Raw genomic sequence first — 24,865 nt, forward strand, 5'->3', positions numbered from 1 at the left:
ATGATAAGCACGAACCGAAAGTGGTATTGGATGCCAGCAAGGACTCCCCTAGAGAGAAAACCGAGAAGGAAATGGAGGAAGAGGCTGAAATGAAGGCCGTGGCGACGTCCCCCGGTGGCCGATTTTTGAAGTTTGACATTGAGTTGGGCCGTGGGGCTTTTAAGACAGTCTTCAAAGGCTTGGACACTGAGACTTGGGTAGAAGTTGCTTGGTGCGAGCTGCAGGTTAGTCCAGTTTTGCTCAAACTCTCGCTTCACAAGTGACCTCTATGCGGTTGCTTGACTGTGGCGGCTGGTAAATCCTGTGTTTGCTCTTCAGCTTCCTGGAATGTTATAGGTTATGAATATGTCTTTCATTTGCTTTCTGAGGTGTTACTGAGGCACACATTAACAATTTCTCACAAACATTCTCTCATGGCTGCATGAAGATGAATTTCTATTGCGTTACACATCTGCTTGATAGATAACTTGCTTGTTGCATTCTTGAGAGTGAGCGAAATAGATTATCCACTGCAGACATGTAGGATGCCACTTAAAGGGGTATTCGGGTTGTTTGAAGGTATCCCCTATCCACAGGATAGGGATTAACTATTAGATTGGTGGGGGTCTTACTGCTGGCACCTCCACCGATCATGAAAACGGGGCCCCGTACCCCTTGAAAAGAACAGAGCGGCCAGTCAGACATGCATGCAGCCGCTCCATTTAGTTCTGTGGGAGTTCCGGAGTACAGAGCTACAGTATCTGCGGAACTCCCATAGAAACTAATGGAGGGGCCGTGTGCAACCAGCCTCTCTGTTCATTTCAGGGGTATACAAGGCCCCCATTCTTATGATCGTTCGGGGTCCCAGTGGTAAGAACCATAGCAATCTAATAGTAAAATTAGCTTGACACAACTGGAATACCCTTTTATAAAGGGCTTTTTTGGGTTCTTGAAATTGATCTATCCTCAGGATAGGTTGGGTGTCCGATCCTTGGCTGCTGTTTGATGGAGCTGCAGCGCTCTTGCTTGTGTTGGGGCTAGGGTTGGACGATAACAAAAATATTCAGACGATAACGATATTAAAAAATGTATCGCGATAATGATATATATCGCGATAAATACCCGTTTTAAAGAAAAAACACAAGGAGACGTTATACTGTATGGGGGGCCACAAGGAGACGTTATAATGGACTATGGGGCAGCAGCTATTTATGCAGGAAACCATTACCAGTCTACTCTAGAATTGTCTTCTATACATAAATAGCAAATTTAGACAATTAAAAATTTCTGACTTTTGTGCAATTTAAAAACTTGTGTTTTATCCATCATATTTAAAATACAACGCAGCCAAAAAGGAAAATTATCAGCGCTCTGCTTCTCCAGTATTACATTGGCCCAGCACCATGATTATCCCCACAATGTCCAGCTGTGTAGATCCAGCGCCCACATATAAGATGTCCGAGCAGCGCAGAAATATCTTTGTTGGGATGATGCTGATGGGGCAAAAAAATGCAGGATACACAGAGCACTGCATTAACATGATATAGACTGATAGGAGGCAAATACTCTCACTGATTACTGCACCAGCAGGCTCTGGCTGATCAACTGAGCCAGAGCTTGCACTAGCAGGCCCTTGCACTCAGCCAGAATGTGCTGGTGCAGTGATCAGTTAATCCACAGGCTCTTGCTGAGCACCTGAGCTGGAGCCTACTGGTGCAGTGATCAGTGAGTCCTCTGACTCAGATGCTCAGTGCTCAGACTCACTGATTACTGCACCAGTAGGCCCTGACTGAGCACCTAACACAGGGAGAACACAGGAGAGTTTAGCGTCGTACTCTACATTCCGGGTGTCAAGATTCCTAGAGGTATGGTGACCTCTTGTCTTCAGTCACCTCCTCACCTCTGTCGGCAGCTGGCTCCGCAGCCACGCTGCACTCTAAGTGATCCCATTACCCCGGTGCAGAGCAAAGATCAGTGCTCTGCTATCCGTCCACAGCTCCTTATCAGCTTGTCCCCAGACATCTGTTGGCCTCCTCACGGGCTGCTCTTCAGTCTTCACGGATCTTTCCTCGGCCAGCCACTAGTTAGCCTGCACTCTACAGTCAGGGACTCTGGAGAAGCAGCGCGCCGAAATTGGCCAATGAGCAGCCTCCCTCCCTAATAACAAGCTCCTTACTTGCTGCCGTCCCTATACCTGCCAGTAAGGAGCTTAGCTATTGGATGTTTTGGGTAACGGCAGTATTGCTGTGCTGCCCATAAGATTCACAGCCTGCAGTGCGCTGGTTAACTACATGAAAAGCATTAATGCGTATTCATACGCATTAGCCTTTTTTCAAAGCGTAAAATTGCCTGAACAGGCGTCTGACACTTGTACAGGCGTTATTGCGACCTCTGTGCTGTAGTATGTACTCATTGTACTGCGCTGCTCAACTCAGCCTGGGGGCGTCACCGGATTCTGACGTTAGACGTCGGTCGGTGGGCGGAGACAGCACATTCGGAGCAAGCAGGAGGAGCCGCTGCTGGAAGAAATTGGTAGATAATGATGGGGGAGGGCAGCCGCGGACTCAGTTTTTAAAGGAGATGACGTCACGAAATATACCGCTGTATTTAGGAAACAGCGATATCGCAGTTTTTTTTAATACCGCGGTATATCGTGATACCGGTATATCGCCCAACCCTAGTTGGGGCTTCTTCATTGTTAGCTTTGGTCGATCTCCCTGCACACTGTATACCTGGTAGTGGTGGTACACCGTTTTGCAGCTTCATCCTATTCAGATTAAGGGTCCATTCAGACGTCCGCACTTTGGGTCCGGATCCGTTCCGCAATTATGCGGACCCATTCATTTTTGATGAGGGCTGAAAAGATGCGGACAGCACACAGTGTGCTGTCCGCATTTCCGGTCCGCGGCCCAGAACTTCTGGTCTGCGGCTCTGCAAAAATTTCTATTGGGGTGCCGGCCCGGTGTTTTGCGGATCCGCAAAACACTGCAGACGTGTGAATGGACTCTAATTGGGTGAAACGGCAATACTGTGTACAGCCACTACTAAATAGACGGACAGAGGTACGCAATGAAGAGGCCAGGGTGCCCAGAGTCGTATCCTGATATTTATGGCTTATTCTTCACCTCGGCTATCAATATCCTTAAGCTGGAAAACCACTTTAAAATCATTAGCACCGCGCTGATTTCCTTGGACAGCATCTCAATGTGGCACAAGGATATAGGGATATGTATGGTGAGCGCTGCAACAGTTGTCAGCCTGGAGCCTTACCTGACTTACAAAAAGGGGGTGTGGTGCCCTGAAAAGTACTCAAACCTGTTAATCGCGGCTGGTTCTGGAAGACTGAGCTGTGTTGAAAGAATTTGGTCAATGTACCCGGACTCATCTTAGTTTTGGAGTTTGACTGTGGTGTCGGCTCATTGACCCACAAAAATGCTTAACTTGTCAAAAATGAAATTAGACGGTTGTTTACTTCAGAGACTTTTACGGCATAATCGCTGGTCAGCAGTGCTATGGTGGACGTTTCCTGGAAAACTAATTCACTGCCTAAAGAAAACATTAAGGTGAAACAGGAAACTTTATTCAAATGTCATTTAAAAACCGGGGAAGGCGTTTCATGAATTTAGGCAAAACCCCAGTATGTGAGAGCTCGCTGTCTGGGGGGGATCAAGATAACCCCCACAGATCAGTAACGCCCCTGTGAGTGCAGTGTGGTTGGTGATGCTACAGATGCCCTGCCGGGAATGGGTACTACAGCCAGGGGGTGAAATCTGCTTGCAGCAAATATCAACCACTGCTGCACTGAGAGCAAATATAGGTGTCAGGCCTCATGCACACGGCCGCAACGCACAGGCAACCTCCGTGAGGATTCCGCAGACTGATCAACTTGAATGGGTCCACGATCCGTCCGTACTGCAAAAAAGCATTGCATGCACTACTTTTTTGAGGTGCAGAGGCACCTACAGAAACCTCACGGAAGCACTCAAGTGAATGTCTGCATCCTTGATGCGGGGTGTACACGGCCGGTGCCCGTATATTGCTTAACTGCTGTTTGTGGTGCGCAATACGGGAACAGCCGGGCAACATCTATGTGCATGAGGCCTTAGCTGTGGATAAGCTGTGCCAAAATGTCACCCTTATATACGGGACTTTTTGGTGACTGTTCCCCGTGTTATGTTGGTACAACTTCTGGGGCACAAAAAATCTGAACTGGGGGATCCCCAGGTGACCGAGAAGTAATGCCAAGTCTGGCACAACGTCAGTCCCCAGATGAGTTAAACTTGGTTTGGGCAGCCTGCTCTGAATAACCAGCCCCCTTGTGGATTCTCCCACATGAACTGCGGCTCATGTGCCGGTTTCCTGTCTGTCACGCCCAGGACAAGTGCGTAAGAAGTCTATTACAGTCGATAGCAAGGCCAAGTTTAAGTTGGAATAAAGGGAATAGAGTACACTGTGATGTGGTGTGTCAGTTTAAAGGGGTTATACAGAAGTTTAGTATTAAAAGTCTATCTTCCATGCTCGTAAATATCAGATTGGTTGGGGTCTGACTCCTGGCACCCCTGCTGATCAACTGTTTGAGAGGTCACGGCCCTCCAGTGAGCACTGAGGCCTCGTCCTAGGCCAGTGACGTCACATTGTCTATTTACAGCTCAGTCCTAGGCAACTGAATAGGCAATTGCGGACAAGAATAGGATATGCTCTATTTTTTTCCGGAGCTGCGGACCGGAAGATCGGGGGCGCGCTCCGGAGATGCGGACAGCACACTGTGTGCTGTCCGCATCTCTTCCAGCTCCATAGAGAATGAATGGGTCCGCACCCGTTCCGCATAATTGCGGAATGGATGCGGACCCATTCTGCAGACGTCTGAATGGAGCCTTAATCTCCCATAGGCTGCAGTATTAAATAATTGCAGTTCATGGGAGAAGTGATCAGATGATGTCAAAGTCCCCTAGGTGGACTTAAAGTAAAGGATTTGAAAATATATAAAATAGAATAAGAATTAATCAAAAAGGTATACATACTCCCAAAATGGTATTAATAAAAACTACAGACCGCCCCGCAAAAAATAAGCCTTCGCACAGTTCCGTAGGCGTAACTATAAAAATAAATGTGTGGGATCCAGAATATGGCGATGCAAAAAGAAAAATAATTTTTTTCTAAGTTTTTATCTAAGTATTTAAAGAAAAAAAATACCTATATAAAATGTGATATTGAGGTAATCGTACTGACCTGGAGAATGAAAGTAATGGGTCAGTTTTACCGCATTGGGAACACTGTAAAAACAAAACCCATAAAACTGTGGTGGAATTGCATTTATTTTCCCAGTTCCACCCCATTTGGAATTTTTTTTTAGTTTCCCACTACATTGTATGCGATACAACAGGGTTCTACAATAATGTACAACTTGTCCAGCGAAAAAACAAGCCGTTGCACTAATAAATGAGCAGAAAAATTGAAAAAGGGGATTGGCTCCGGGAAGGAAGAGCATAAAAAACAAAAATTGGCCCGGTCCTTAAGCGGTAAAGGGGTTGAAGTCCTGCCTTCTAAGGATCTGTTCACGCTTCAAAACGCACCTTAGAAAATACGATGTGTATTTACTGTGTAATCTGAGGCGGACTTCTGATGCAGATTTGTAGTTTGCCAGGCTTAGGCCTCTTTCACACTTGCGTTGTTGGGATCCGGCATGCACTTCCGTTGCCGGAGGTGCCCGCCGGATCCGGAAAAACGCAAGTGTACTGAAAGCATTTGGAAGACGGAACCGTCTTCCAAATGCTTTCAGTGTTACTATGGCACTCAGGACGCTATTAAAGTCCTGGTTGCCATAGTAGGAGCGGGGAGCAGCGGAGCAGTGTACTTACAGTCCGTACGGTTCCCGGGGCGCTCCAGAATGACGTCAGAGTGCCCAATGCGCATGGATGACGTGATCCATGCGATCACGTGATCCATGCGCTTGGGGCGCCCTGACGTCACTCTGGAGCGCCCGGGGAGCCGCACGGACGGTAAGTATGCTGCTCCCCCGTTCCCCGCTACACTTTACCATGGCTGACAGGACTTTAGCGTCCCGGCAGCCATGGTAACCACTCTGAAAAAGCTAAATGTCGGCTCCGGCAATGCGCCGAAACGACGTTTAGCTTAAGGCCGGATCCGGATCAATGCCTTCCAATGGGCATTAATTCCGGATCCGGCCTTGCGGCAAGTGTTCCGGATTTTTGGCCGGAGCAAAAAGCGCAGCATGCTGCGGTATTTTCTCCGGCCAACAAACGTTCCGTTCCGGAACTGAAGACATCCTGATGCATCCTGAACGGATTTCTCTCCATTCAGAATGCATTAGGATAATCCCGATCAGGATTCTTCCGGCATAGAGCCCCGACGACGGAACTCTATGCCGGAACAGAACAACGCAAGTGTGAAAGGGCCCTTATCCACATGCAGACACTCGCTACGGCATCCACACACATGGGCAGGCAGACAAAATTCAATAATTTAATTCTATATTATAGAGATTTGGAGCTGTAGATAAGTAAAATGTTTTAATCAAAATAAATATATATAAAAAAATGAATAACTAAAATAAATATATATATATATTTGATTGGATTGAAAAGATGGACAATGAACTAACCCTTCAGAAACTATTTACATAACTTAAAGGGGTTATCCAAATTCAAGAACCTCCCCCCCATGAAAATACACTCCCACGAGAAAATATAATCTTCAAGTTAATGAGAATAAGAAGAGTTGGCAACATCGCCTAAAAATGGCACAATACGCTCCATTATTCACATTTTGGCAGCGTTTGTTTTGCCCTCAGGAAAGTTAAGTCTTATTAAATTATAGCAGAGACTTCTTGGGGTAATAGGATCAGGTGGAGTTACTTTATTTGTAAATGACATGTGGACTTTGCGCCTACATAATAAAATGCCAATAATAGTGATAAAAAACAAACAAACATCACCGTCCGTAACTGTTTGGATCTACATCCGATCCGCGTTATTAGCGGGTTGTACGCTGACCCATTCATTTTTATGCTTCTGCAATAAAAAAGTGGTTGCGGACCACAATAGCCAGCTCCAGTAGAAATAAGTGGACTTCACATGGTATAGCCCAGTGCTTTTATATCTAATCGGCGGGGGTCCATATACCTGCAGTCCTGCCAATCGGCTTTTCTGAAATGGATCCCGCGCCAGAACTATACAGTTTCCTTCCATAGTGTAATGGACAGAGCTGGTTACTGCCGATGGCTTATGTTGGGGATAGGTTATTAAAATAAGTGTTTAATATCCCCATTTAATGCTTGTGCAGAACAAATATATAGCAGTCTGTCTGATCATTGAGAGAACTGTGCGGCCGCTCCTCGTAGCTGCGTAGTTCTCCCTCTGCCACTGATCTGTACACATCACTGTGCAGGTTTATAGCTGCTCCGTTCGCTCCATCTATCAGTCGGCCTGTCTGTGCCTGATCTAGGCAGTAATGACCATCATAGGATCAGAACCACTTACCATTATACATAGGGGGGTTTCAATATACAGTATGCCGCCATCTACCTTCTGTCCATCTAGTGAGAGAAATACGTTTGTCAGTTCATTCACTCAGTACGTAGTTATTACCAGGTTCCAGATAAGAAATAGACTAGAATTTTTTGGAAAAAAACATTCAAGACTTTCTCTGTTTTGGTATAAAAAAACACGGTAAATCATATATAAGTATCTTGTGATCCCAGAAATTTTACAGGTAGGGATGAGCGAACGTGCCGTTTGGCAGGTTCGAGTATGTTGTGAATTACGTTATTGATGCGGTATCTGGGCACATAATTCACTGACTGAATGCCGTACTGGTTCCGTTATGCATACTGATTTAACTTTGTCTATGCGGAGGAGCTGGAGCTCTGTATTAAAATTCAGCTCCCCCCTACTATAAAACAATGTTAAAGGGGTTGTCCGACTGTTAAAGGTTTATTCCTATCTGGAAGATTGGGGTCATATCGCCAGGTGCGGGTCTATACGTAGAACGGAGCCCACAAAGTGAAGAAGAGCCCATCCTGCATGTGCGGCCACCCTCCATTAGTTCCTATGATTGCGCCGAAAGTCCCATTGTGATGAATGGGGATCGCACCACTCAAGGTCGGACGCCGCTCCATTCACTTCTATGGGGCTTACGGAAACTGCCGAGCCAGCTGCTATTTTTGGCACTCCCATAGGAAGGAATGAAGGACGGTGCACCCTCTGGCACTTTGCAGGCTCTGTTCTAAGTATAATTGTGGGTCCCTGAGGTGGGACCTGCACCTATCAGACATTGGGGGCATATTCTAGCCCCCCCCCCCCCCCATGCCTGAGATGGGAATACCCCTTTAAATACTGATGACCTGTCCTCAGGGTAGGTCATCACTATGTGTTCGGTGGGGGCCAGACACCCCTGTTGATCAGCATACCAAGCACCTGATCACTATGGCCTCCTCAAACAGCGGATTGGAAGGGGGGTGTCTGGAGATGGGTATCCGTGTTAAATACTTGGGCAAACCTTTTAAGAAATGACCAGGGCGCACATTCACGGTAAATGAATTAAAGACAGGAAATTTGCAGACTGTAGCTTTTCTGGGGAGTATCACATGAGAAGTAATGAAGCTAGTAAGTAAATTGCCCCATTATTGCACTAAGTGTGTGGCCGGGGGCACATGGCGAAAGAGGAATTTCCAAATGCTGACCTTGTTGCATCTCGTCTTTTTTTAGTCTACCAGTTGCTAGCAAGTGAAACATATGGATGCATTTCTGTGCTCACTTCCCCCTTACCTTCCATGTAGTTGGGTCAGATGTGAACATGGGCGCCCTCGCCCCCCAGTGCGGGCTGTATTTTAGAATATTTTCTTTCTATGCATGATTCTAGTCTTCATTCATCTTAATCACTTAGATTTAGTCTAGAGACCCCCCCCCCCCCCCCCTACACATTACTATATTGCTGGACGAACCGAACGTGTTTTTTTTCAGGACCGTTAAACAATGTAATCCGGACTCTTGAACTTGAATTTTCCGGCCCGCTCCATTTTGTTCTCCTCAGAGGTGTCTGGCAGCAGCAGCTTCATTCGGCCAGACCATCTGTGCATGTGTATGGGGGAGCCGGGAGAGATGACGACTGGCTGAAGGAGCTATTGAGGGTGCACGGCTAGAGGAGTTTGTGGTTATTAAGATGTGTATGTCTCAGGATTTAAGATGATTTATCACAGGGTACAAATTAATCATCAGTCAGGAGATCCTGCTGTACACTGTCTGCCAATAACTGATATCATGGGTGCAAGTTGTATCTTCTCACAGTGTGTGAGCATTGGAGCTTACGACTAGGGCTGAGCGAATCGACTACGGATGAAACATCTAAAGTCGATTCGCATAAAACTTTGTTCTAATACTGTACAGAGCAGGAGCTCCGTACAGTATTGGCTCCGATGAGCTGAAGTTATTACTTTGCGAAGTCTCCCGAGACTTCGCATAATAACTTTAGAAATTGATTTATACTGTAAAAAACTATTTTCCGAACTCGTTCGATTCCAAGTGGTTTTTTACAGTATAAAAATTTTTTTTTAAGTTATTATGCGAAGTCTCGCGAGACTTCGCAAAGTAATAACTTCAGCTCATCTGAGCCAATACATTCTAATACTGTACGGAGCTCCGTACAGTATTGAAATGAAGTTTTATTCGAATCAACTTAGGATGTTTTATCCAAAGTCGATTCGCTCTTCCCTACTTATGACGGATGCCTTACAGCAGTGGCGGAGTTTTTCTTTTTTTTTAAAGTGTAACTGTCATGTTTTCATTTAAAAACAAAAAACTAAATCAATTTTAGCATATGTTACTGCTGCAGCAGCATTATGTATAAAGCAATCTTTAGTTTCTTCACTTACCACAGTTTTTCTTGAGCTTTTCCCTTAGTTACGGAAGTTTTAACCTCTACAATGTGAGGATCTCCTCAAAATGGCTCCTCTGCTAATTCTGAGGCTAAAACTGCTTTCCCTCAGGTCACATTCACACTTGCTGTAGCCAGCAGCTTCCTGCCAGCCAATCAGATCGGATTACTGAGAGACACGCCTCCTCACTCTGAAGCCTCATGCAGGCATGCAGTGTGAAGGACCGCCCCTCTGTCTTCTGTTTACACTAAAGGGAAGACAGACGAGCCCTAGCAACGGTCTTTTAAGGGAGCAGTGGAAAGGGACAGAGGACATTAATGAAAGCTGTTATTATAAGTGTATTACAGATCTTTTGACAATCATTGACAGAATAACTCCGGTATACATGCCTAGCTCTAATAAACTAGCAAATAAAATAAAATGTGGCACTTACACTATAACAGTTTCCTGCCTGTCATTAAATGGAATCTGTCCCCACTCCATCCATAAATTGCACTGTGGCTGCTGACTGCAGATCGCTAAATTTTGCATGAACCCTCACCCCTTTCACCGGAATACATGGAGAGCACTCCTCGTGGAGTCCTCTCCCTTATGTACCGGTGCTCAGTCGTCCTTGCATACTCCGCTGCCTGTTTGCAGGTGCACAGAGGGGGAACGGAGGTGAGTGGTAAAATACACATGGGCAAACCCAAGTCGGTGGCAGCAGCATTATTTGATATTACTGCACTTAAAGGGAGTTTGCCCATTTCAGATGTTGATGGCGTATGAAACTACAACTCCCAACATTCTCACTTGTTCACCTGTTCTTGTAACTGAAATGAATGAAGCATCTGGAGTGCTGGAAGTTGCTTATTGCTGCATTAGGGTATACCATCAATGTCACATAGGTGCGGGTCACACCTATCTCCGGAACGGGGCGCTGGAAGTGAAGGAGAGCACACTGCACATCTGCGGCGAGCTCTCCAAATTGTTCAGGAACTTCGGAAAATAGCCAAGCAAGCGTGCCATAGCGGTGAATGGCGAGTGCACCATGCAAGCACTGCCACCGGTATAGGACTGCTGGAAATGGCAAAACCAGTGCTTGAGCATAGTGGTGAACAGAGGGGGGCCTCGCATGTGCAGCTTCGGGGGGCCCCGTTATAGAGATAGGTGCAGGTTCCCACCTCTGGGAGACCCTTCTATCTGACATTGATGGCGCATGCTAGCAATAACTGGGCATTATCGGAGGGGGCGGCTTCTTTTCAATATTTTATGTAGTCTGACAACTCAATAACACTAACGATTTGATCTGAGACAGGCTGGTTGGCTAGGTTGGAGTTGACTGACAACCCCTTTGCAAAGACTGGTTGTCAGGCAGAGTATCCTTAGTGACCAGACTGTCAGGCAGCTGGAATTTTACTGTGCCGACCAGTAAGAAGCAGATTTGGCAGCAGCCGTGCCATTCCTCGTCTCAGGCTGAGATGTTAATCAGGTTTTATAAGGGAAAAAAAAGTGGAGGACCCGCACATTAATCTGCTCTGCGTAGAAACTGGTGACAGTGTTACGGCATTAATACATGTTTGTTTATAGTCAGCATCGTGCCTGTATTGCTTTCCTGTTTTTACGCTTTCCTGTTTCCTGTTTCGGGAGCATTTCCAGCCTGTTTAGTGGCAGGCAGATGTGTAATCTGCACTGGGGTTAGGGGCATTCTTGTTACTGTCTGAACACCTGCGTACAGTGGATTGTCGACGTCTTTGTGCCCTGTGAGACAATAGATGGATTGTATGAAATACTGCTACACAGCTGTACAGGCAGCGCTTCAGTCAAGGGGGTTTGGTTTCTTAAATTTATAACGGCCGTCGTGTCCTTTTTGAGAACCAATTAAAAGGGGTTGTCCACTTTTTTTGTATAGACAGGAGAGCACCCGTCTAATGGGCTTTAAAAATGGCTTCAAGGAGATTTTAGGGGTGACAATTTATGCACGGACACTCGCGCCTCACTGTTGGCAGCAGAACCCGATACTCCCAGCGTGGTGATGTCTCACGTGATAATGCTGGGGGCGCAGATGGCCGCGGTAAGGTTTCTTTTTTTTCTTTGGCACCATACTGGCAGAGCCTCTATGTGTAACGGCGACGGCCCCCATTTTTCTCAGCACTGCGGGCACATATGAACACAGATGTCTTCAGCTGCCAACAGGTCAGCCAGTCTCATAGGTACAAATCTGCTTAATTTCCCCCATTTCTCCATTGAACCTGAGTGACCGCATTCATGGCTCCTTTTGCATCTTTGTGGTGTCTGCCTGCGGGGAACTGAGGAACAGTACAGGACATGCCAGCTGCTCTTGAGTGGATCTTCATGCAGCTTTATTACAATAGAAGTTAGGGACGTATTAGAAAGGATTGTATTGAATAGCTGTGCAGATACAGACATGGCTGATGCCCGCGCCGGACACTGACCTCCAGCTCACTTTTTCTCATTGTCTATGGAGCTCGTCTTTCTGCCGTTCTCGGTACATCATTGGCGGACTGTAAGCAGCCGAAGCCAAAGTAACCCGTCTATTTATTTTAAAAAAATGTTTGTACAGGATGTTGGCACAGATGGGTGCCAGCTCGACATTAGCAAAGCCTCTGGTTGACAGCAGAGATCTGCAGTATAATACATCAGTGTACTGAGGTTATATAACGAGAACTAGCCATGCGAGGCATGAAAGTTTTTCAATGAATCCTGAGATGATTAAACAAATGCCTGAAAGTATATGCACACAGAATCAGTCAGTCAGAAGAGTGCCATTAACCCCTTCCTCGGAGCCCGAATCCGAGAGCTCAGTGGCCATTAGATACGCCTTAATACCTGCTTAGTAATGCAATTGTTTAATCAGCCAAACACGTGTCGGTGACTTGATGCATAAAATCACGCAGATATGGTCCGACAGGTTCGGCATTTACTCCCATCAAACGGCAGAATGCGGAGGAAATGTGATCTGACGACTTTGACTGTGGAGTGATTGCTGGTGGATCCGTCATTCCGGCAACTGATTCGGAATTTTGGACGGAGGCGGTATTTCCTCCGTCCAAAACGCAGTTCAGTGACTTAAGTGAAGACATCCTGAACGGATTGCTCTCCATTCAGAATGCATGGGGATGAAACTGATCAGTTCTTTTTCCGGTATTGAGCCCCTAGGACGGAACTCAGTGCCGGAAAAGAAAAACGCTAGTGTGAAAGTACCCTAAGCTGATCTCGGGTGTCCCAGCAATCAGCCGTCATCTTTGGCAAAAACATTTTTTCGACATTTTTCCTGTAGAACCACCACAGGGGAAATGGAAGAGACTCCCTGGTTCAAGAAAAAAAAAATCACGCTATCTGGGGAACAAACAGAACACTTAGATGGTGACCAGATCCACTAATTCACAGGCTCCTTTTCTGCCATCCAAGATGGCTGCACCGCCTCTCTGACACTGGGCATCAGGAGCCCAAGACTCTTCCTACTTATCCTGCCCTTCTCTTGGATTGGCTAGCTCTGTTCACGTGAGCAGTGTCGGCCAATCCAAAGTCAGCAGGAAGTGTCTTGGACCAACAAATGCAGTGTACATCTGGCAGTCTGAGAAGCGGTGCGGCCATGTTGGATGACAGAAGAGGAGCCTGAGAAGTGATGGACCTGCAGCTTAAAAGATGAAGCAGGGGAACAGGTAAGTGTTCTATTCATTCTGCAGTTTAATATGAATATTTTTCTGCAGCTGGAAGGTCACTTTAAAGGGGTTGTCTGGGAATTTTGATGGCCTATCCTCAGGATTGATTGGTGGCGGTCTGACTTGCAGCAACCCCAAAGAGGTGGCGGCACTCTGTAAATGCTTAGGCCTCTTCCTAGACCGGTGATGTCACATGACCTATATGCAGCTCAGTCCTGTTCAAGTGAATGGGCCTGAGCTGCAGTGGACGGCGCCATGCTTCGTAACCTGTGAGGAGGCCGCAGAGCTCCGGTAAGTGCCGCATCTTCTGCAGGGGGTGCTGGGAGTCCGACACCTGCCAATTTCATATTGATGACCTATCCTGCGGGTAGACAATCAATATGAAAATTCTGGAGAACCCCTTTCAAGTAGGACATGGTGCCGTCCATGCAGTGCTTACATGTGTTAAATCCTCCAGTACAAGGGGTGTTTCAGCTGAGTGTCCTGAACGCAGACCCCTGGTACGAATCCCCCGATTTCCAACTTGTTACAGATCACATGTAACACGGCTTTAACTCGACAGAACAGAATTGATTTTTTTCTAGAGGGCAGAGGATTTAAGTTGTTCTGACAATAGGCAGGTCCTATCAAATACAATCAAGGGTACCTAATAGTGGTCACCGAGAGCCAGCCGGCTTCTGAGACGCAGAGATCTGTGACCATAATCATCAGATGCAGATTATAGACCTTTAATTGTTTTCTCCAATAAATCCACTGCCGAGGCTGAGCCCGAGTGTTTCCTGTTGATCGGTGCCTTGTCGGCTCGTTTCCTGGGAATACTTTGTGGCACTGCCGGACGCTTCCCAGGAGGCTGGTATTTTTTTAAGGGGACGTCTGCTGATTAAAGAGTCATTTGTGTGATTTCTGTGGATTTTCTTTTTCTTCATTTATGAAGATTGCTGTCATTTTTGTCATTTGTGTGGTAATTTGGGCCTTTATGCAATTAGATAGATTCTGCAGTTAGCAGTTTCTCCGTGTCCTCGTAGAGCGTTGTACGCTGTACGTTTAGGAGATTTACTTATAAAAATAACAGATTTAGGAACTAAGTGAAGCCGTCACTCACGACTAATTCACTCACGACGAAGTCAGGTGTGAGAGTACGAGGTACAATATTAGAGATTATCAGGATTAGCTATGGATTCCAGTGATTACCTTAAAGGGGTTGTCTCACATCTAATGTGTATGCACAGCTCTACAGTTCAGTGTTTTTAAAGGGGCTGTCTCACCTCAAACATTGGTGGCATAACGCTAGGTGCGGGACCCCCAAAGTGAACAAGAGCGCACCATGCATGCTCGGCCGGCCTCCCTTCATTTCTGCAGAGCGGTGCACTCTATAGAAATGAATGGAGAGCGCACCACGCTGGCTCGGCTATTTCCGGCAGGTCCATAGAAGAGAATGGAGCGGTGGCCTCTGTCGTTTTATAGGAGTTCAGTTGTCAAGTTGTCTGCTCGTTTATTTTCCCTGCACTCCCAGAGAAATGAATGGTGGGTGGCCGCGGATGCACAAGTGCGCTCTCCTTCACTTTGGGCAATCCATTCTAGAGATATGTGGGACCGACTCCTTTCTGACATTGGTGGCATGACGCTAGAGGTGAGACAACCCCTTTAAGTAAAACATTGAACTGTAAAGCCGGCCAAACACATTAGATGTGTATTGGCCGAACCTGCCGACTAATGTGTCAGCAGGACCTACCGAGTGATCGGTGATGCATGGGGATAAATGATCGTTACAGTTTTCTTTATTGTCGGCAGCACATCCCTGTTTACCGAGGGTGACGTGCCGCCTACAAACAGGGCTAATGTTGCCTCATGAAAGATGCGGTCACTTGACAGACTAGAGCAGGGATGGCCAACCTGCGGCTCTCCAGCTGTTTTAAAACTTCTACTCCCACCATGCCCTGCTGTAGGCTGGTAGCTGTAGGCAGTCTGGGCATGCTGGGAGTCGTAGTTTTGCAACAGCTGGAGGGCCTCAGGTCGGCCATCCCTGGACTAGAGTATGCATGTTTGGCGGGTGATCGGCATCACTTACAGGTGTCAATTATTGTGAATGAGTGATTGTAGGAAAGTCTGCCCCCAATAATTGTCTCAGTCCACGGCCCATGTAAAAGGATGCTTGTCCGGGCCAGGTGTGTGTCTGTATGGGGGTGAGAAGAAAGAGCGGTCCGCCGAATTCATGGATTTTTTTTTTTTAGAGGCTTAGAGTATATATATAAAGTATATAACGGAGTATGTCATCTGTCGTCCATCTACTCAGGCTTTTCTATAGCTAGCTTAGTAGCACTTGTAGAAGAACTACAGATTCCTATCCATCTCAGTAGATGAAGTAAGAAATTCAAGAGAGTGAGGGTCCACGAGTGGCCGAAGTGGGAACAGCCCGAATATTATCAGCGCTTTTATGCACCCTTGCACTATACAGAGATCTCCTGACATGTCTGTTCATAAAATGGCGATTCTGGAGCACATTTCCTTGCAGCCCTGCGAACGGCTCTTCTGTTATTCCTCCTGGTAAAGTATGAATTATGGTTTGTTACCATTCTTCTTTTCAGTGGAGTGTGTTCATACCCAGTCTAAATCCCTTATTACACTACCCAATTTTCAGCAGATGATGGCTAACGAGCTTGTTAGCGATCATCTGGCAGTTTAATACTGGCGCAGATTGCCCAATGAATGAGCAAGCAATCACTTGTTCGTCGGGCAGTCGAAATCTTTGGACATGTTTAAAAAAAAAAAAATCACCGTTCACAGGCGGCAGATCGTGGTGTCTAATCACAATCTGCTCCCAGCAAACCACTATACAGCATGGGGACGAGCGATGGCATAGAGATCGATCCTCCCCATACTGAGGAGGAGATCACTGCGAGCAGACGATTGCCGTGAGGGAACGCTTCCCTCCCAACAATCATCTGCCTTAGGCCTCATGCACACAGTATTTTTTCACGGTCATATTTTTTTGACAGACTGGAAACACGGATCACGGACGCGGATGACAAACGGTGCATTTTCCGAGTTTTCAACGGACCCATTGAAAGTCAATGGGTCCGCAGAAAACGGAACAACGGACACGGAACACAACAACGGTCGTGTGCATGAGGCCTAATCGAGCTGTCTAATACAGCCTTAGGCCTCATGCACACGACCGTTGTTTTGGTCCACATCCGAGCCGCATTTTTTGCGGCTCGTGTGCGGACCGATTCACTTCAATGAGGCTGCAAAAGATGCGGACAGCACTTTGTGTGCTGTCCGCATCCGTCGCTCCGTTCTATTGTCCGTTTTGCGGACGAGAATAGGCAGTTATATTAATGGCTGTCCGCACGCGGACGCCATCCGTGTTTTGCGGATCCACAATTTGCGGACCACAAAACACACCGGTCGTGTACATGAGGCCTTAACACTATCCTATCAGTACTTTTTGACCAGGGGTACGGTAGCACAGAGCTGACAACTTCTTTATGCATTTCTTGGAAGAAAAAGAGGGGAGTAACACAATGGAATTATTTAGTGGGAGTACGTGTAGATAGTAGAACGTACCATGAGACGGAACTGGTTCTTTTTTTTTTTTTTTTTTTTTTTTACTTTTACAAGGTCAAAACATTAGTAGAACGCCACCTTTTATTACCGCTCATTTGAATCCTATTTCTTTTGGAGAAGATTTTAATCTTAATAATGGGTCCTTAAGTTTAATGTATTCACAAGGAAACCACTTGTCTTTCAGACGGCAGGTCTTTTATTTGTGGTCTTCAGATTCACACGTCTGGTCTGGAGCTGCAGACTGTCCAGACGACAACGTCTGCAGACCGTCCTGCAACCTGAGTAATCGACCTGTTTCCTCAACCAGTCCCCCAGGCCCTTTCCTCATCGATCGCCGGTGTGTGCGCCGCCTCTGCGCGCACGCCGTACTTACAAGTAAATTACATGCTTTTTGTTTAGGATCTGCAGGGAACGGCTGAGAGCGGATGTTCACGACTGCCGGGCTGTGGTTAACCCTGAGTGTAGTAGCATATCTACCACGTGAAACCTTGACTGCACGTTTACAGGAACATACGGTCAGCTGACTGTGTATTAAGAATAAACCCACCACTATACTTGTGACTATTCCATTGCTACCCTGAGGCCCTATGTGGTATAGGAGATATTTTTAGTGTCCGTTGTATAGTGAGCTCTTCACGGCTATTTTATTAGCTCTCAGGCTGATTTTTTTATCTGCGTCCATTCCATGCGAAGACCGAAAAGCTTTCTTTATTCGGAAGGATGTGGCTTTACAACTTGGGAATGTGTCCACGCAATGATTGGTGACGGTGTCTCGTTTTGTTACTTGCAAATACACACTTGAGTGAGCACACTTGCTCATTTACTCTTAGGTCATATGCACAAGGTGCGTACTACATATGGATGTTTGTACAGAAAATCCACAGGGTAAGGCCTCATGCACACGGCTGTCTGCAAATTGCGGATCTGCAAAACACGGATACTGGCTGTGTGCGTTCAGCAGTTCAGTACGTTCTTCCATCTGTCGGAACATGCCATATGCTTGCCTGTTTCTATTTGTTTTGCAGGATCACGGACGTATGGATGCGGACAGCACACTGTGCACTGTCCACATCTTTTGCAGCCCCATTGAAATGAATGGGTCCGCATCTGATCCGCACCAAAACTACAGTTGTGTGCATGAAGCCTAATACAGTACCAGTTAGGGCGGGTCCGCAATATACGGGCACTGGCCCTGTGCACTCCGCGCTGCGGATCCATTGACCTGAGTGGGTCCGTGCTCCGCAAGATACGGCAAAAGATAGGACATGTCCTATCTTTTGCGGAGCAGAGGCACAGAACGGAAGCCCACAAAACACTACAAAGCGCTTCTGTGGGCTTTCGGGTCCGTGCCTCCAAAACGCAAAATATAGGAAATGTCCCATCTTTTGCCGTATCTCTCGGATTGCAGTCATTCAAGTCAACGGGTCTGCATCCGCAGCACAGCGTGCACGTAGCCAGTGCCCGTACATTGCGGTTCGCAATTTTCCAGGACACTGAGCCCTTACGTTTGTGTGCATGAGTTCTTAAAGGGGTTGTCTCATCATGGACAATGGGGGCATATCGCTAGGATATCCCCCCATTGTCTTATCGGTGCGGGTCCCATCGCTGAACGGAACCCTGCAAGTGAAGGAGGGCGCACTGCGCAGACGCCATCTATTCATTTTCTATGGGGCCGGCGAAAACTGCCGAGCACCATAGAAATGAGCGGGGGCCGGGCATATGCGGTGCACTCCCATTCACTTCTATGGGGAGCCGGCTTGGTGGTGGCCGGACTAGAGTCCTCCAGCCACCACCTTGCGGGGGTCCGTTCTCGAGTTAGGTGCCCCCATTGGGTCATGCACACAAACGTAAGGGCTCAGTGATAACTCCTTTAATGCACGGACACAGTCTGGGGCAGCCGCAGCGGATTGTGGACCCATTCACTTTAATGGGACCGCGATCCTGCCGTTCCTCAAAAATATGTTCTATCTTCTTGCGGAACGGAAGTACGGGACGAAACCCTGTTCCGCATCTCCGGATTTGCAGACCCATTGAAGTGAATGAATGCGGAATGCACACAAACGGTGCCCGTGTATTGCGGATCCGCAAATGCGGTCCGCAATACGGCAATGGGACACCTACGGTCGCGTGCAGGAGGCCTTAGTCTCTCTGCTCGCTTATGCTTGCTCATTCTGGCTAGTTCATGCTTTAGCTTTTGCCCGCTTGCTCATTTATTCACACTATTTAGTTTTATTGAGAAGACTTTGCCACTACTTTCCCTTTAAGTGTTGTAACCTATAACTTATGGCTAACAATTAACCGGTTCCGGGAACATCCCTGAAGACTCCGACCTTAATATTTCCTGTCTGTCGGCTGCAGCGTCATACAATCTTTAACATCCTTTTCTCATCTGCAGCAGGAATGCTATAGATACTGAAGAATTCTTGGAGGGGGAGTTCACGGCATAGTGGACTTGGGATTTGTTATAGCCGATACTCCTTTTTTTTTTTTGCTGAAGCTGCTCCTGTGCTCCAGTGATTTCAGTAGTTCCATATTATATATATTATTTGCCTGTTAGCTGATTTTTCCTTCTGTGTTGGGCTTCCATGTTCAGGTTGTTTCATGCATTTTTTGCGAGGGGGGGTGTCATAAATGGAATACGTGTATAAAGGATAGACTGGCTCTTTTTGAATCCACTCCCGGCTTTGGCTTCTGAATGCGGCCTAACAAGCGGGGGCATTTCCGATAGTGGCGGAGAGCAGCTGCTGTATGTAGGATAGCGGCTTTATTTCCAGCTGGTGGCCATCACTACATATTGCAGCTTTCTCCATATGCAGAGTACAGGCGCTGATACTGGGGGGGGGGGTTCATTTCTGTGTGACTGCCGCAACAACAGAATACACACGACAGTTTTGGAGATTGCCGTTATATATATATATATATATATACACACACACACACACACACCCCACCCTAATATATAAACCAGGGCTCTCATTCATAAAAGAAAATACCAAAACATAACTGAAAAAGACAAAGGTCAAGATGAACTTAAAACTTAGGCCCCATTTTATACAAGTTGATATTGTGCCCCTAACGAGCGCCATTCGATGGTATAGCAAGTGGATTGGCGCTTGATTACTACTGTGTAAATGAAGCAATTAGTGTATATTGGGACCACGCGTCATCCCCCTTCAGTTAGGTTTAGGCCTCTTGCACACAAACTTTTTGTTTCTGTTTACATTCCGTTTTTTATTTTCCGTATACAGAACCATTCATTTCAATGGGTCAGCAAAAAAAAACAAAAACGGAAGGTACTCCCTATGTCTTCCGTTTCCGTTTTTCCGTTCAAAGATAGAACATGTCCTATTATTATTGTCCGTATTACGGAGAAGGATAGTATTGTTCTATCAGGGGCCAGCTGCTCCGTTCCGCAAAAAACGGAATGCACACGGACGTCATCTGTATTTTTTTTGGATCCATTTTTTGCAGACCACAAAATACTGAAAAAGCCATGCGGTCGTGTGCAAGAGGCCTTACTAGATTTATATCCAGCTGACCGCTTAGGGATGCGTCCTGTCGGCTGCCGCAGGTGACGGATGGAACTGAGCATGGGCTTCCTCAATGAGCTGGACAGAGCAATTAAAAAAGGGGCAAACAGCAGGTGGCGCTATACAGATACATTTCGTTTAATAACTCAGTGGCTGTACAAACTTTTTAATTCAGATCCAGGCACTGGACTATTTTTCATGGGGCGACCCCCTTTAGTCTTTTGTGTCAGTGGCTCAAAGTAGTCATGGCGCGCCCTCCCCCCATAGGGTTCAGTAAGGGACACGCCTGCAGTGTTTAGCTGAACTATTTGGCTTTAATTACATAAACGGCATGCATATTAGTGGATGAGGCATCTAAGCGCTGGCCCCCTAAAGAACTGCATTAATAAATAATGGCGTAATAAGCGTGCTCAGCGCTCAGACTGCGAGCTAAGACTGTGTCTGACTCCTGCGGTAATAAAGGTTATTCATTAGCTGCTCTCTGCCTTTTATTGCCTCTCCCTGCTTCCTCATTCACCAGATCAGAAAGATTTTATGATAACGTTACCCGTGTTGGGGGAAAGGCGCGGGGGGGCCATTTCAGGATTTTACTTTTGTTGCCGGCCTGGGGGGATAGTTTGTTTTTCTTCAGATGGCCGCGTTTAACACCAAAACCAGTCACCGTATCTAATGAGCACATTAATATGAAGCCTGTTGGTTATCCGTCTCTTTATTGCACCTTACTAATTGAATTTATCAGCCTGCTGCCATCACTCCGGCTTCAAGTGCTGCTCTGGTATTTAACCAATTTAATAGGAAGAAAGCTTCCACTCGCGTCTGTAGAAGAAGTGGGATCCGACCAATGGACCGGAGTCCCGTTTTACCTTGTGGTTGGCGCCTATATCTGTGGTTCAGATTAAATAATTCTTAGGAGAGGACCTGTCGCCTCTCCCCCGACGTGCATACTGGTTTCTGGACTGATGGCTTGTAGGCGCAAAACACGACCAGGCGCTTGTACGTTGGTTTTGATCTTTTATTGACGACGCGCTTCGCGGTGCATAGGGCCCCCTTTTTTTAAAGTCTGTGTGTGAGGCACGATCTCCTGGGAGCGTAGAGCAGCGTCCGGCCCCCGACTTATATAAAATGACCGCTCTAGAGCCACATGTTGTGCTGTCCCTCAGCTATCCCTCCTAGCAGTTTACGAATACCTGGGTGTGTCCGCCAATGTCAGACTGTATATTAACTACAGCGAAACAAAAAATTAAACTGGTTCCATATAATCACAATTTTCCTGTGTAGTACCACTAAAATAACCACCAAAAAAGGAAAAAATAGCACAGGAGAGCAGAAATGATAACAACCAGTACTTTATTGATAATACATTTTATATATTTACACACAAAATAGCAATGGCAGGCATATACAAATCGGGGAGAGAACCTTTACTCCAATAAATAACTACCTAATAAATGCTGTTAACGAATATCTCCCTGGGGGGGGGGGGCCAAAAAGATAAAGGGCTTGTGGGTGAACTGGTTGGTGGTAATTTGTAGTTGTATGCATTTTTCCCACTTGATCCTTTCTGTGGCCAGCCCCTCCGTTGCCGCTTTGATTGACAGGGTCAGGCAATGGCAAAGCAGCGAGGGAGGGGCTGGCCACAGAAAGCATTGGAGCTTGGGTGCAACAAGAGCAATGGTGACGCCCTCATTGCACTAAAGTCAAATTTGCATATTAAGAAAAAGCTTCAGAACTCCGGAAAAGAGCCTCGGATCAGTGCAGGGAAAGACGACGCTTTAATCAGTTTAAGCAGAGCCATGTGTCTTTAAATGGCTCCATTTACTTGCCATTTGGTCCATTTCATATGCAACAGAAAAAGGGGCGCAAATAATATATTTTATTTTTTTTGAACAGATGCCATATGTTTGGCTGTGTCTGCCGATTTAACTCAATTATAGAAAAATAATTAAAAAAAAATTGCAAAGTAACCTGTATGTTTTGAAGAAATTTTTACCCCAGAGAAACCTTAGTGAGAGTCACCCTATTCTTCTTTCCTTATACATACGTGTACTGTGAATGGAGCTTTAGAATAGAAAATCCATCTACAGCCGCTCCCTTTGCTCTCAGGACTGAGGACAAGGTTCATCCTGGACTATCCTACACCTTCCTATAGTGTATGCTGGGCCCCGGGGCCTCCCAGTAGAGCCGCACTTTGTATTGTCTCCATTGTATTAGCAGTGGCTTCAGGCGGCTCGTGCTATAGTATCACTGGGGCTTCCTGCAGATTTCCAGGATCATCAAAGTAATAGGATCGCACCAGAAGGATATGCTAAACAGAGGGAGGGGAGGGTGGACGGGGTAGAGGGGAGGCATTCTTCAGCTGTGATGTAATGGCCAGATATGTGACAATAGTGGGAAATGTACCGCCACGAGGAAGACTGTGTGGGTCAGGGCATCGGTTTAGTAAGTGACTTGGAATGTGAGGGACGTCTCCAGGATCTGGGTTGAGTGCAAAGATGGAGAAAACGAAATCGAGCGCCTGTGGATTATCCCCTGCCACATGAGCGCCGCAGCCAAGGATTTGGGATGAATGAGACTAGATCCCACAGAATACATTGTGGAGCTGTAACGCTCTCCTCTTTGTGTTCCTGAGGATGATGCCGTCCTGCAAACGCCACTTCACTTCCATAACCGAATCCTGGCCCTTCTGGTTGCATAAAAAAAGCATAGAAAAAAAAAATGCCCTGTTTTTGGGGTGGAGTTCACCTGTTGAGAAAGATGATCCCTGTAGGCTTTCACAACTGGTAGCTTATACCTCTGTCCTGCCATACTCCGGTACCAGGCAGCGTCCTTTAAAGTGGGCTAGAGCCGACTGGCCCCTGTTTTTCAGACCCCCGTCGCCACGAGCATCACTGGGACCCAGGCTGGTCAAGGGGTGAAGCAGATTCTCCCCCTGCTGGTAACACAGGGAACTGTTAATGATTCACCAATCGTGGCATAAGCCTCCCTACATATACCGGGAGGGGCCTGGATGTATTTCTGGAGTGTAATAATATTACAGGCTATAGCTACTAGAGAGGGGTCGGGGATCCAGGGAGTTATTCTCATTGAATGGAGTCGGGAAGGAATTTGTTTTCCCCTTAAGTGGGGAAAATTGGCTTCTACCTCAGTTTTTTTTTTTTTGCCTTCCTCTGGATCAACTTGCAGGATAACAGGCCGAACTGGATGGACAAATGTCTTTTTTCAGCCTTATAAACTATGTTACTATGAAAAGAGATTTTAGTTTTGGCTGGGCCAGAGTCTGTTTTAGTTAAAATGTTATGTCGGTCTGTGAAACACACAAGTTGTTCTCCTGATTAAAAGGACACTTCGGCTGTACTTTACCAAATGCAAAATATTGTCGTCCTTGGGGAAAAAAAAAGATTAAAACTTCCTATATAGATAGGAAACCCATTGTCAGTTTACGGCTGCTGTGAAAGGCAGGTGCTATCTGCCAGTATAATCGTAGATTGTAGAATAAGGATGACAGTATGGCAGCTGTACTTTCTCTTGATAGACATAGATAAAGATGCCCACAGAAGAGCTGTGAAGGGAAGATGCTATTTCTCAGCAGAGGTCGCACTATGTTTTTTTTGAGTAAAAATACTCCTCTGACCATTTTTGAGGAGTACTTTTACCTGAGGAGGAGTACGAAAGTTGCGGTAATTCAAATACATAATACGTAGGCCTACACTTGTTCAAATCTGCCTTGGAGGCTGCGTTTGGAGCTCCTGTTGCAGATTCTGTCTAAAGACCAGACAAAAAAAGCCTTATATGAGGCACTTGTTTGTCCGGTAAAAAGACAGATCCCGAACAGAAACTGAACGGATCCCATCATAGTTGGTGGAGTCTGTTCAGCTTCCTCCCTGTGGGGTGACAGGAGGAGGGGGGAGCAGGGTCACTATGGGGTGACAGGAGGAGGGGGGAGCAAGGTCACTAGTGGGGTGACAGGAGGAGGGGGGAGCAGGGTCACTAGTGGGGTGACAGGAGGAGGGGGGAGCAGGGTCACTAGTGGGGTGACAGGAGGAGGGGGGAGCAGGGTCACTAGTGGGGTGACAGGAGGAGGGGGGAGCAGGGTCACTAGTGGGGTGACAGGAGGAGGGGGAGCAGGGTCACTAGTGGGGTGACAGGAGGAGGGGGAGCAGGGTCACTAGTGGGGTGACAGGAGGAGGGGGGAGCAGGGTCACTAGTGGGGTGACAGGAGGAGGGGGGAGCAG

The 24,865-nt window shown here is 46.7% G+C and overlaps 1 protein-coding gene across 2 annotated transcripts in view; it reads left to right on the forward strand.

Annotated features, from left to right (window-relative positions):
• The window catches only part of WNK3 (WNK lysine deficient protein kinase 3), a 114,415-nt gene that overhangs the window by 18,053 nt on the left and 71,497 nt on the right, over positions 1-24,865 (forward strand). For both annotated transcript variants that reach the window (XM_040404952.1, XM_040404951.1), the window contains exon 2: positions 1-224. This exon is cut by the window's left edge and continues 370 nt beyond it. In XM_040404952.1, coding sequence (XP_040260886.1) covers positions 1-224 — 224 coding nt within the window. The remainder of the gene's footprint in view (positions 225-24,865) is intronic.

The sequence above is a fragment of the Bufo bufo genome, chromosome 8 (genome assembly GCF_905171765.1).
Source record: "Bufo bufo chromosome 8, aBufBuf1.1, whole genome shotgun sequence".
Classification (NCBI taxonomy): domain Eukaryota; kingdom Metazoa; phylum Chordata; class Amphibia; order Anura; family Bufonidae; genus Bufo; species Bufo bufo.